Here is a 14,260-nt window from a genome sequence, read left to right as displayed (position 1 = left end):
ACAGTGTTTTGCAGAGAGCTTCTGCAAACTGTTGGTTGGGCACTTTGCTTCTATTTTCTTCTCTGTACATTGCTCGCTGTGTGGTAGCTTTTCTTAGATATAGTTCTGAAAGCATGATTAACATTTGAATTTTTTTGACCTTTAAATGTGACAAAGTCATCCTGTGATATATTTATGTCAAGAGTTTCTTCAACACTGGAGCTTTCCATTAACAACATGACCTTTGGTTTTTGTTTAGACATCATAATCTAAGGCTAGAGTATTAGCTTCACACCAGAGAGAAGTTTCATTATTTACAGTACTGCTACACTGAAGGGGGTTATATGACACAAGATGAAACATAAAGTAATTACTCTACCGTATTACATTTGCATATTGCACGTGGCAGATAGTTTTTAACCACTTGACAATAATGAAGTTTTAAAATAATGTCCATGCTTCTGCTCCCACATGAAAACTTAGCAGCCACCACAGGACAAAATACGTCTGTGCTCAAGCCACGGTTTGGCTAGAATGATGAGGAATTGTCTGAACTAGTTAAAACATAAGACGAAAAACAGAACATTATGTTTTATCCTTAGGTTCGGGAACTGCAGACGCGTTTGCAAAGTGTGCAGGCAACAGGCCCATCCAGCCCAAGTCGTCTCACTTCTGCAAATCGACCCATTAACCCCAGCACAGGAGAACTGAGCACAAGCAGCAGTAGTAATGACATTCCCATAGCCAAGGTGAGTGTGTTTCAGTTGTGCTTCACATCATCTGTGAGAAGCAGGCTTCCTTTAGCTGCTGTGCAGGGGTGTAATTAACTGGGAAATATCTAGAATCCCCTGAGAAATTTCTGGGGTCCTAAGCAGGCCCATGAAATTCAGCAGCAGGAAGAAATAAAGCACCAATGATTGTAATTCTCTCAGTTACAACTCAGGTGTCAATTCTACAGTAGTTTACTTCAGGTTTGTAAATACGGCTAGTGAACAAATGCATTTTGTATAATGTTTATGGGTCCTGTGTAAGCTGTACAGCATTCTGACTTCTAGATTGCTGAAAGAGTGAAGTTGTCAAAGACAAGATCAGAGTCTTCATCATCTGACAGACCTGTCTTAGGATCAGAAATCAGCAGCATAGGGGTAAGGACCAATAATTACATGCATGCATGAAATCTTCTAAAGATGAATTGTGTTCTATTAGCACTGTTTTCTTCCTAAATTAAAATATGAGCTAACTAAAGAAAGTTTAAAAATTATATTGAGAAAAATATCTCAATGGAGAGTATTTCACCTGATATCAATATCTCATTTTCTGATGACTGTTGGCTAGAAATCATTCCCTGAGTAATGTTAAGAGGATAACTCTGGAGTCAGTTAGTTCAAAATGTAACTTCTCAAGAAAAGACTGGTAGCATTCCACAACTTCCAAACCAACAGAGAGACAGATTCTGCTTTGTAATGCCAATGTAAATCCACCATGCTGTTGCTACTGTGTGTTAATATTTGTTTCACTGAAGAGCTTGGCTCTGCCATTTTGCTAAGCTTTCAAGAAAGTAAATAGCTTGCTGTTCAGGTTTTTTAAATCTATCATTAAATAATGGGCTTCACCCTTTGATTTGTAGACTTTTAAATAAAAATAGCTTCTTAGAGTAGAAATTTATAAATATTCTATTGAATGTAAAATTCATAGTAAAAAATGAATAATGAATATCTTGAGGTGAGCAGAGAAACAAAGCTCTCAATTCAGACTACCTCTGAGAGGAATCTGATTGCTTGCTGTTCACAATAATCTATTAACTACCCTGTGCAGGTGTCTAGTACTGTGGCTGAACATTTGGCACATTCCCTTCAAGACTGCTCAAACATCCAGGAAATCTTCCAGACACTTTATTCACATGGATCTGCTATCTCTGAAAGTAAAATCCGAGAATTTGAAGTGGAGACAGAGAGATTAAATAGGTAAGGTGAAAAGTTAGATGTGCTCAGTTGTGTTATGCAGTTATCTCTGTTGAAGTTGCTACTTTTTTCTCTTTTTGAATACATGTATTTCACGGTTCAGTCCAAGCTCAACTGTGGCAGCTGCAGATAAGCATGAAATGTAGTTGATGAAGAGAAGATTGAATCATATGCTAAGGACTCTTCCCATGAGTATGACAATTTTGTCATCTATTATTAGATCAGCACAGTGCCTTCGTCTGTGCTAGTTTGCACTATTGAGTGTCCTTCACTATGGCCAACCAAGTAGATATGGCATCCTTTTCCATAAAACACATCAATGCTATAAATTTCCGTTAGTTACTATCCATCATTCTGGAAATAGCTTGCTTTGCTTTGTCCTGAAGAAGCAGAATTCTAGCATTATCATATCAATAGATGTACTGATACATGATGGTATGGCATGTGTACCATTAAATAGACTTCTGGCTGCAGAAGAAAGATTGCAGTGTTCTTGTTGCAGTTAAAATACTGTTGGTATCCTTCAGTGAGCTCTATCAAAACCAATGCCTCAATGACCTGTTTGGCACATAAGATCAAAAACTGTGAATCAGGAACATGAGAATCATGTCTCAGAGTTCTTTAAAGTTCTTTGTTCCCCACAATTATCTCAAACTTATTTCCCACAGCTATCTCAAATTCAGTCTGATCAGTACAATATCTCTGTTACTCATAGCTCCTGTTTCAATAGTACTGCAATCTTTTTCATCCTTTTTTTTTTTCTCTGCACAAATTTTGTATTGACATTGTGTCATTACAGGAGGTGTCAGAGAAGAAATAGGAGATGAAGCATCTGGAAGGTCTAGCAACTGGGGAAGTCAGGGCTTCATTCTGATCATTGAGGAAATAGTATCCTAGCCCTTCTCTTTATTGTGTTTGTTAAGAAATCAGTGATTTCAGTGTTGATGGTGGCATTGATTTCTTCATTAGCTACCCACCTAAACATTGAAATCATTTACCTGTCTGTTCACAGTATATGTCCAACTCTCGTGATTAGACATAATAATTGATGTGTTGTTAGCAGCAGTGAGAATAATCAATAATTCTAACATTCTGAAGCCTTATTTTCAGATTCAGAGTTTGTCTTATTTAGAATAATATTATAATTAAGTTCTGATACAAGCTAACCAATGAATGATTTGAATATTGCCAAATTTGTGGAGATTTGATTGTGTCGTTGAAACTCAGTTCATATTTTGGAAGTTACCTCTTTAATCATGGCTAAAACTGTACTCTAAATGAGACAGTTATTCTAAACAGTCCAAAGAAAAGGGACATTTATGTAGCTGTAAAATCCCCACACACACCCACACATTGCATTAATGAACACAACACATAAAACAAGAAGCAAATGTGGTAACAGGACGTGAGGAATGGAGGCAGAAAGATTAAGGAAAACGTTAATAAAATAAAGATCATATGCGGTCTTGTGCCTACAAAATAAGGGTACAGCTTTCTGCTTGCTGCTGTTTCACTTACTTATGTTTATGTGGGTTACGTTTTACTTACTAAATTTTACAGGAAAGAGATGAGAAGAGGCTATCCAAAGAGAAGCAGATACCCTCTTGGCTCTTGCTATGGGACACAGAACTGATAGGTTTTGCTGTCATCATTGGTCTACTGCTGTCAATAGACCAAGTGGTCTTGTTCTTTTAAATGGTCTTGTTGTTTTAAATTACAATTGTTTTAGAATTTTCAGGACAGTGCCTGGAAGCTAAGCTTGAACGTTGCTAAAATTAATTCCTTTTCAACAGCCGTATTGAGCACTTGAAGTCCCAGAATGACTTGTTGACAATAACACTGGAAGAGTGCAAGAGCAATGCTGAGAGGATGAGCATGCTTGTGGGAAAGTATGAGTCCAATGCCACAGCCCTCAGACTTGCATTGCAATACAGGTATGTACCTATGCAGAGGGTGGCTCAGCCACAAAAAGGAGGAGCAGGGGAGACATGATAGAATTCTCTGAGAGTTACATTGTTGGTGTGCCATAGTAATGCTCTTAACTTTCGATTCCTCCCTGAAAAAAGTCCCGTTGGTTAAACTACTTGACAAACTAGATAACTGAACTTATTGGTACAAGTGTATCTCAGCCCTAGTTCAGCATCAGCAAACTCAATCTACTAGTTATATATAGATTTACCTTTTCATTTTCAAATAATGAATTAACATTTGAGACTGGGAAAATTTATTTATCTTTTGTACCTTTGTGCACACCTAGAACTACTATATATATATATATATCTGGGAGGTGAGTGAAGGAAAAATTCAGATACTTGCTAGGAACTCATCATACTTGATGAACATTGCTAGCACTTTTTGTCATACAGCAGAAGGACTGATGATGACTGAACATCATGATTCTCTAAGTTGCATAACATATTAATAAGTGCAGTGTCTCGATCACTCAGATACCATCATGTGTAGCTTCAGACATTTCCTCTGAAAGCAGAGCATTTCCTAAGCAAAAATACTGAAAACCTCTCCTATGAAAGCAGAAGTGTTCCATTCCTTTCAGTTATGTGTAGGCGTGGGCTAAATTGTGGTTTCTGGTCTTAAGGCACAGCTATTAGTCTGTATTTCTGTATTAGTCTTGCACCTTTTACAAGAACAGTGGCCCAAGGAGTTTTACTGTACTCCATATAATTTAGAATGACTTTAGAGTCACTCAGAGTAACTCAGAGCGACTTTACAAAATCAGTAAGAATTTTGGGTGAATTGCTTGGTATTTGATTACAAGTATCTAAATTTACTTTAAACTGTATATGAAAAGATGGTCTTACTCAACTCCAACTGCAACTAATTTAGAACAGGCACTTCTGGTCCTAGTAGAAATTGTGTACCTTTTAAAGAATGCATTCTGTCACTATCAGCCTTGGGCAAATTATAAGGAAATGTGATTTGCAGATAGCTGTAGTCACGTATCTGTTCTCAAAAGCATTAAAATACAACAGGAACGAGTGGCTCACAACTCTGTATAGTATCTTTTGACTTGTATGGAGGAAAATCTTATAGCCAGGGAAGAAGTGTTTTTCTTACGTTTTCTTTTATTCTTACTATACTTTGCGTAGAATTGTTCTGTAATATATTATTGTTACATAGTATAGTATATTTATTATATATTATATATATTATATTATATAGTTATATAGTATAGTATAGAAAACTACATTTTATGTAGTAGGAAGGCCTGAAAAGAGTTTCTCAGAGGAATAACCTCAACCATCAGTCATATTACTAACTGTTTCAAACATGCTTCTGGAGACCTCCTCACATCAGGTCATTATCTTCTGTTTTAACTTGTTAAATTATTTGAGGCCAGCCTGGGACCATCAGAAGGCAGGAGAGACTGTTGAGTGCTTGTGATAGAAGCCATGTATGTTATGTCTTTTAATATCTCAGCTGCTAGACTCAGGGTAGGGAATCACGTAGCTCAGGTACCTCTCTTTTAATGCTGATCATGGGTATTTTTCCCTTCCAAATTATAGATTCGGTTTGTGTGATTTGTTTTCCTCATTTGCTTTCTCTTTCAGTGAACAGTGCATAGAAGCATATGAGCTGCTGCTGGCACTGGCAGAAAGTGAGCAGAGTCTCATTCTTGGGCAGTTCAGAGCTGCAGGAGTTGGTTCTGTTGGTAAGATTTCAATGAGTCACTTTATTTATTGTATTTTTTTCTACGTTCATTAGCATTAGAGTTAGTTATAACAGCATGTCAACTCATGACCTGCCACTTAAAAAGGCTCTTTGCTCTTTTCTTGTTTTTGACTAAGTAAATAATTTTACACACCCAAAGAAGAATGGAAAATTGAGAGCCTGGAATGAAATCATAAAATTCACCAGCAATTTAAATTAACCTGTGTGTGCTATTACAAGGAGATGCCTATTCTGGTAGAGGTGAGGCAGTTACAGTCATGCAACTGTACAGAGTGGAATAATACTCCTGAGCATGTGTGGCTTAGGATCATACTACTATGGAAACTGCAAATACAGATTTTGTTTCAACCAGCAACATTGACACCCCCTCCCCGAAGCTGAGTATAGTCTATTTAAAATTGGGGTAAAGACAATACAAAAGTAACATTTAGCAGTAAGGAGAAGAAAAAAAATCTCTGTTTTTTCACTCTACATTTCAGCTTTGCTCTGAAATTGTTCACTTTTTACCTTATACCTTACAGTAAAATACCTTATTTTACTGTGTAGTCTGGGATACTAGTCTATATGTTCTGGGTTTTACTTATTTTGTGGATAGTTAATTTTGAGGCTAGAGATTTGTTTTTTTGTTTGTTTGTTTTAGAATATACTGTTCTCTAATTAATAGAGTGAACCACTTTCATGGGTACTGTTCAGAAGTGTTTCAAACTTGACATTACTGATGTCTCTCTTTTACTGACAGAAAGAAGCATTTACACAACGAATTTGAATCTGCATTTTACAGTCTCATTCCTCTTACTGTTAGGAGAAGGTAGTCATAGTAATCTTCAAGTAGGAAGAGGGGAAGCCCTCAGAGAGAGAATAGCTTTGCATGCTCGGCTGAGGCATAGTAACTGCACAGTTGAGACAGTAATTTACAGCTCTAGCTTCTCAGGAATCACTGAAATGTAAACCAAAAGCTTTTAGGAGCAAAGTGACCATCTGGCTGTAGAGCCACAAGACTGATGGGTACAGACTGTAGTTTCAGAAGGCTGTATGCACTCATCCCACAGCCGCTGTACTGTTAACCATTCAGCTTATTTTGTGTCTCCTCTAGTGCTACAAGCAGGCCTTTGTGTAGTGACTTTGCCTGTACAATACATGTCATGCAAAAAACAGCAGAGTGGATGTCTGACTTTTTCACCCACCTTTCTTCCAGAGTCTGGTTATTCCTCTTCACAATGTGATTTTCCTGCAGGAAGTGACCAGGGGCCACATAGGTGACAGAAATCCTAGAAAGGAGAAATATTTTAATTTTCAGTAGGGCATCATCTTACATGCATTTTATGAAAGAGAAGGTGTTTTTTATATAGGTGATTTTATATGTGTGTCTGTTGACAACTATTAATTATTGCATTATCAGTTACAGCCCTGTGATAGGAATAGTGTCAATTTCATGCTACATAACACAGTTTTGGAGGAGGTTGTGTACGGTTTGTGTACCTTTATTAACTGTGAAATTTGATTTAAAAACATTTTGATGAAATAGCAGATTCTTTGTCTGAAGAGCAGACGAGTTTAATACCAACATCCATGAGTAGAAACTCATAGGAGGTGCTTCTGCATCACTTAGAGCTGTGCACATCCAGCTGCTCCTAACAGAGCATTACAGTTATTTCTACTGCATGCACTTGACTTAGCAAGTGTGAAGTATGGGTAATTAGTCTTTGACTCAAATAAGGATGAAATGAAAGTCTGACATAGAGCAAGCTGTTGTTTGTTTATATTCTATGACATCTTTGCATTGCATTTGTTAAAGTTTGAATATATTGCATGTTTGTTCAGATTTTCAGTTTAGCCACAAGGTTGTATTTCTTTACAGATTTGACTCCAGCTGCAGTTAGGACTACAAGGGTACTGACTGTGGTGATTTCTGTCCTACCACTGCTGAAGGGATGGCTTAGCAGCTGCATGGTCACTAGAAATTACAGCAAATCAATAAACAACAATGCTGGTGTTCTTTTGGTTTGGTATGCATGTTGGTAAACTCTGAAAGGCTGCTTGTACACAGTAAAGCAATCCTTCCAGGTGAAAAAGGCTTGAGATAAAAGCATTTTGAGAAAAGGCACTGGAAATGGCTATGCTGTGAAACAGCAGTGAACTGCTTGGAGTAAGAGTTGTAATTTAGCCTGGTGGTTTTCCATTGTGTTATTAACTTGAGACTCCCAACTTAATCCTAATGTGCAAGGCATGTCCTTACACACTGATGAGCTCACTAAGGTAAAATATCACTTAAGACAAGTACCTGGAGTTTATGGAGAGGAAGGAGGTCTATTCAGGCCAGAAACCCAGTTATCACTGATGATCACACAGAAGTGAAATTGCTTTTACATCACAGATTTGTAATTTATTATCATTATTTTTGTATAGGCTGAGAATGCATGGAAACATCTCTACTCTTGCTGTAATTTTTATCACCTTCCTCAAAGCTCTGAAACTGTTTGTTTGTTTGAAAACTAGGGGACCAGACAGGTGATGAAAACATCACCCAGATGCTTAAGAGAGCTCATGACTGCAGGAAAACAGCTGAGAATGCAGCAAAAGCCTTGCTGATGAAACTAGATGGGAGCTGCGGGGGAGCCTATGCAATCACTGGCTGTAGCGTGCAGCCCTGGGAAAGCCTCTCATCCAACAGCCACACAAGGTAACTGCAACTCATCTGCTCTCCTAATCCCCAAGCATTTGATTTCAGGCCAAAAGTTATATTTTATTATATTTGTTCAGCTACTTTCTTCACCTCGGTTTACTGAGTTCGTTGCTTTGTTTTTTTTTAAGTTGTCATGGCTCAGTGGTCTAATTGTCTTTAGACTTTGAGCAACTGCAGCCAGGAGGTTTTGTTGCAAATGGGTGATTTGTAACTTTGATCTTCCTTATAAAGGGCAAAACCATTACATTTGTTTTACTTCAGTGACTTCCTTGCTGTTTTATTGAAACTTGGATTGTGTAATTCTTGTTCATATCTATTGTATAGAGATAGCATATATGTACAGAGAAACAGAGATCAGAAGTATGCTTCCACTGGGTTTTTTGAATGTTCAGGAGTTGTTTCTTAAACGTTGCAAATCCAGCCAATTCATTTTAAAACACCTCCTCTCACTTCTCATTTCCCTTTGACCCCCTAAAAACTCGTACTTCCAATGCTGTTCCTCTGCATGTTAAATAGCAAATGAGCACTGTGAGCAACAGAGCAGATTCTTCCAGAAAAGGGCTGGATATTGCAGTTTTTCTGAAGACCTGTAAAACAATGAAACTTAAATGAGCTATTATTGCAGCAATGTTCTAGTTCAAATACATCTGCTAGCAGATTCATTTTGAGTCATTGCCTGCCTGCAGTGTAATTGTACTATGTGCAATGAATATGTGTGCATGTGTATGGATACAAAACTGGCAAGCATCCTGGGTAAATATAGATGAACATTTGTCTTTTTAAAAGTTATTTTGGTTCCTCAGATCCACTCTAAAAATTTATTTTAATTCAATTTCAGAGCCAGTTCTTTATTCAAATGCTGTCATTTTTTGTCACTTTTAGAAATTTTAGTACTATATCATTTCCTTTTCTTGCTGATGTCGCCTCCAAAGGATCTTATTTCCTGCCATGTGACTAGCATGGAATAGTAAAAAATCAGCACAAAGATCCAAATCTGAGATAAACTTTAACACTTTATTTCAAGAAGTCTTATGATGCTCTATCAGTCCAAGAAAGCTGTATCTTTATTTCAGAAATTAATATTGGCAGCATCTGTGCTTGTAACACATTGATCACTCTTCGTGCAAGAAGTATTGATCCACTTTAGAAAAAGGTTACAAAAAGCTGTTTCAAGTATTTGACTTGCCTTACTCTACGTGCACTTATGCCCTATCTACAGCTACATTTGAGCACGTTGCAAGTGGCCACATGTGCAATATCTCTACCCGAGCTGAGCCTCTTTACCACTCTAATGTTTAAAAGGGTCATTTTCACTGGTTGATAACTACCTCAGTGTTTTTCTTCCTTGTGAGATGTCTAGTATGTAGTTGAGGCATAGGTGTTTGGTTTTTGGTTTTGGTTTTTGTGTGTGTTTTTTTTTTTTGGTTGGGTAGGTGGGTTCTTTTTTTGTTTGTTTGTTTGTTTTTGTGTTTTTTTTTCAACTATTTGTAGTTCCCAGTATAGAAAGGGGGAACTGTCAAGGGGGTAAAGGGGTGCTGTTTTTGTATTTGTTCTCTCAGCTTTTTGCTGGTGGCATTTTGTAGGTATATAGCCTTTTCAGTCTTTGCTTTGTTGAACATCACTTTTATTTTGTTGAGGGGGGGGGGATGATTCAAATGTGTTGGGGGGGGGGGATGATTGAAATGTGTATGTGTTTGGGAATGAAAATCATCCCTCATGCTCTTTGTTTACAGTGAACTTCTGGAGGTCAGCTGGCACTATGTGTATGTGTGCATATAACGTTTTGGTTCAATCAATGAAGTTTCAGCAGAGTGTGCTTAAAATGGTATAAGATTTCATATTTCATCAGTATAAACTGTGGAATAAAATGTAAAAGTGCAAATGTAAATGTGTTTTCTTGCAAGAGGGGTATCTTGTAGCTTGAGTCATTTTCATTGTAGGATAATTTTTTCTGGTTTGAAGCAAGATACTGTACTGAATAAGGTAACAATTATTGTCTGCTTTGATATGTGTGGAACCTGGGAAAAGAAAGCTTCTTTCATTCAACCAAGGGGCACAGAGCAAGTCAGGAATTTTTCATATGGACATCTTGATCTGATCACTAGTTAGATATTTCTGCCCCTCCCCTTCCCTCTGCTCCCAGATTGATTTTTCTTTGTCTAAACACAAAGTTTAGTGAAAACATTTCTGAAACTCTAGCTCCTGCATGAAATACAAATCATCATCTGTCCTCCTGTTGTGTTCAAATGATGCGATAGAGGTGTTTTCAGATTTCTCACTCCTGTGGATCGTGTCTCAGAAGAGAAGCATTCCCTCTTTAGTTTACAGACACCTGACACCTCTGTGGCAACCCATAGATGGAAAATCTGTCTTGGTTCAAAGGGCACACGCTTTCTATATTTATGTCAGTGAATATGCTATCTCGGTTTTAAAGAATTTAAGATTTTCTCTTTAAATCTCCTCTCCCTGTCATTCTGGATCCTTTTTTCTCTTCTCTCTAGGACCTTTCTTGTGTTTTTTTTGGTGTTACCCTGCCTATATTGCCAGCTCTCTCAATCCATACATATGTGCTTCCTTGTCACTTGGCTCCCTGCTGCTCTAGACAGACATCCCATCGCCACAGACTTTCAGCCCTCTGTGATTCTTCTGTACTGATGGTTTCCATTTCCTCTTCTTTTCCACTGCAATAACAATCAAGGCAAAGATAGGAGGACACACTCTGGATTTCTAACTGTTCCTGCAGGCTTAACATTTTTTATTTGTCTTAAAGAACTTGTCAGTCTATAAAACTGGGGAGTAGAACAAGCCCGCATTACTAGTGAGTGCTGTGTGAACCAACATTTGGGGACCACTGCACTTAAATGAAAACACTTTTACATCATGTGGTGCAAATGCACTCTGAATCTGCAAGACTGATCTTTTGCTCTAACTGTTGTAGTGTTGCAGGCTTTTAGTTGCAGACGTGCATTGCTACCTTTTCCCTTTGTAACGAAGTGAGTAGAGGGGGACGAGGTGATGAAAACCCTCCTTCACTGAGAACTGTGACAAGTGAATAATTCTCCCTGCTGTTTGAAATCCCGTAGAATAGGGACTTATAATGGAAGTGTTGACCCATCTTTAGCTTTGGCATTTCGAATGTGATTCTGAATGTCAAATCGCTGAACACATTACTGAGAAAAAATGCTTGGTGAGCCACCAGTGACAAGTGTTTAAAGACTGTAAAAGGGAGCAACTGAAATGAAATGAAAGGGCATTGCAGAGGTTGTTACTGGTGAAGTGAATAAAAATAATAGCAAGCATCTCAATTCATTTGACTGGCAGCAGCACAACAATGTTGCCAATTAATTTTTGAAAATAGAAATAGGTCTGTGGTGTAGTTTGAAGTCATAATTACTTTAATGGACAGAAAGTAACTGCGGAACATGCATTGCCAACAAGGCTTGACTGATTGCACCTTAAAAAAAAAAAAAGAGGGAAACAAAAGAGAAAAATAGCAATTGTAATACCAAATGAAAATGATGGGGTTTATTCCATGCATTGCTAGTGACCCTGACCTTACATCTGGATTCACAGCAGGCAAAATCTTCTCTCTTACATGCAAAGGGAATCCTTGTCAGTATTATGTAGTGTCACAGAATACCTGAACACAGCCAAATACTCAGTGTCACAGAATGCCTGGACACTCTACCCCTCATCAGAATCACCTGGGATTTCAGATAAGAAATCTTCAAAATTTCAGATAATTATCTTGTCTAAAATGTGGAAATTTATTGTCTAAAATGTGGAAATAAGTTATTTTGAAATATTCTAACAGTTATCTTAATGTTATCTATGTAACATCTATCTGTCTATCTAAATCAGTCCTTCAAAAGGAGTGAGGGCAGATTCACCAAAGGTTCCGATTTTAGCCTTATGTACTGTTGTTTGTATTTTGACTGGTTGTAGTATTTTTCAGTTTTTCTGAAAGTTATTGTTTTTCAGCATTGTGCTGTTTCAGATCTCAAGGCACAAGATTCACACAGAAGATGGCTGGTTTATGCATGCTTTGTACCCATCAAATTTATTCGTTGAAGTGTAAGGTTTTGTGTAGACATTCAAGCAAGTATTGTGGATTCAATACTGACAGTATTATTTTAGTTCTGTCAGCTTTGTATTATCTACACTATTGATGAATTGCAAATTTATTTATTAACTTAATAACTATATTAATTGATTATTAATATATTAAGTACACGTTTTATGGACAAAATTCTGTAGTATAAAAAAGTTATTTGCTCAGTGACACTTTGGGGAGAAGACTTGTTCATTACCATGTACTGCATTTCTATACACACACGCACATAAGCCAGCAAATAAAACTGCACGTCGTACCACACCAGCATGCATTCTGCTGGTCTGATTTCCTTTGTCCCGACTGCCATTAGAAGGGAACGCAGGATCTGAAATTCAGGATCATGTGCTCACCAGCTGTGGACCCTTCAAAAGACCAGCAGTGGACTAGCATTACGTCTGTGGAGAGACGTATGGTAGGGCTTTTAGGGGAACACACCCAGGCAGAGCTGTGCTGTGGGAGTTCAGAAGCACTGCAGTGCTGTTGCAGTTGCTCATGACGTAGTCCTGATTTCACAACTGTTCAAGGTGGGCTTTGCACCCTGCCTCTCTGCTTCCCATTCTGCTTCCTTGCCTCTGCGTGGGGGCTTGCTGCTAAATGCAGAGGTAGAAGGAAGGTTCTTGTCCCTCATTGTGCTGGCTGAGAAAGCTTCCCCATTAAACTCCCTTCACCTTGTTTTTTTCTTTTTGTTTTTATTAAAAAAAAAAAAAAAAAAAAAAAAGAAGAAGAAGACCTTGCTAGCAATTCACCAGAGGAGCCAGCTCAGCTGCAGACAGGCAGGCAGGCAGGCAGCCAGGACTGAAGTAAAAGCAGCCTGAGTATCCCTGGCAGCAACCCAGACTGTCTTCCTTAGTTTGGACTGCACTCCCCTAAGATATACTTGCACAGCCGTAGGTCTTTAAGGGCCAAAATCTGTGACTATCCAGTATGATTTTCAACCTAACACAACAATAGACTTATCAACATTTTTGCTTGTGTTTCATTCCCAGCAGGAGAGGTAGATTTTCTTTACAAGTGAAAAAAAAAATAAGAGGAGCTCTTTGTGTCCCAAGATTTGAAGCCTGTGTAGACTTTCAAAGCTGTCCTTTCTCCAGCAACAGCTGTTTTACATTTAATCCAGAAAAGCTGTGCAATTTTTGTCTTTGGGTGCGGAGGAAACTTGCAACATGACTTCAGTATAGAATAAATGTTTCTCACATTGTCTACCCCCAAGATTTTTACATCAGTGTCTACTTATGAGAGGTGCCAGTGGATTTAGCAAAGCAAGGCTTATGAAGTGTTTCAAGATTCTCTAATAAAGAGCACATACGAAAAAAAAATGCTTCAAACTGAAAGAGTTTCAATGCAGCCAAGGTACTGGGTGTTTTGTGTTTCATGGTAGATGGAAATCAATGAAAACAAAAGCAAAGGCCGGTTTACCAGCATTGTGGTAAATGTGGCACCTGTAAGGAAAAATAAATAAATAAATAAATAGGAATAGTGGGAAATTGTTAGAGGACTGTAGGAAAGGAGTGCAATGCAATATTTCATGACGGGAAAAGATTTTGAGAAATCTTTGTAGACCTGCCAACTCTCCATATCTTCCAAGATTGTGCTTGGAATGTGTGGAAAGATTAGCAATTATTTCAGGCACTTAAAAATCAGTGCAGCTTTAGCTGAAGTAGAACTGAAAGAAATTAAAAAAAATCAAGCCTATCTTCATAGGCTTTCCATTTTTCACATGCATAAGATATTTTAGGACATCATCCTGACTCTCACAGCACGTAGCGGGTGGGGCTTCTTTTCTTCCTACAAAAATGTTGAACAGCAGTGCAATTTGATACAGAAAGTGATTTA

The 14,260-nt window shown here is 37.9% G+C and overlaps 1 protein-coding gene across 7 annotated transcripts in view; it reads left to right on the top strand.

The window, feature by feature from the left end:
- The window catches only part of MCC (MCC regulator of WNT signaling pathway), a 192,822-nt gene that overhangs the window by 157,049 nt on the left and 21,513 nt on the right, over positions 1–14,260 (top strand). For 6 of the 7 annotated variants that reach the window (XM_068667631.1, XM_068667630.1, XM_068667634.1 and 3 more), the window contains 6 exons: positions 582–728; positions 1,035–1,124; positions 1,795–1,943; positions 3,734–3,874; positions 5,510–5,610; positions 8,127–8,310. In XM_068667631.1, the coding sequence (XP_068523732.1) occupies positions 582–728; positions 1,035–1,124; positions 1,795–1,943; positions 3,734–3,874; positions 5,510–5,610; positions 8,127–8,310 (812 nt within the window). The remainder of the gene's footprint in view (positions 1–581; positions 729–1,034; positions 1,125–1,794; positions 1,944–3,733; positions 3,875–5,509; positions 5,611–8,126; positions 8,311–14,260) is intronic. The other variant, XM_068667629.1, reaches the window with a different exon arrangement.

The sequence above is a fragment of the Anas acuta genome, chromosome Z, assembly GCF_963932015.1.
Source record: "Anas acuta chromosome Z, bAnaAcu1.1, whole genome shotgun sequence".
NCBI lineage: Eukaryota > Metazoa > Chordata > Aves > Anseriformes > Anatidae > Anas > Anas acuta.
The sequence above is the reverse complement of the archived record's forward strand: the minus strand, read 5'-3'. Positions and strand labels throughout refer to the sequence as shown.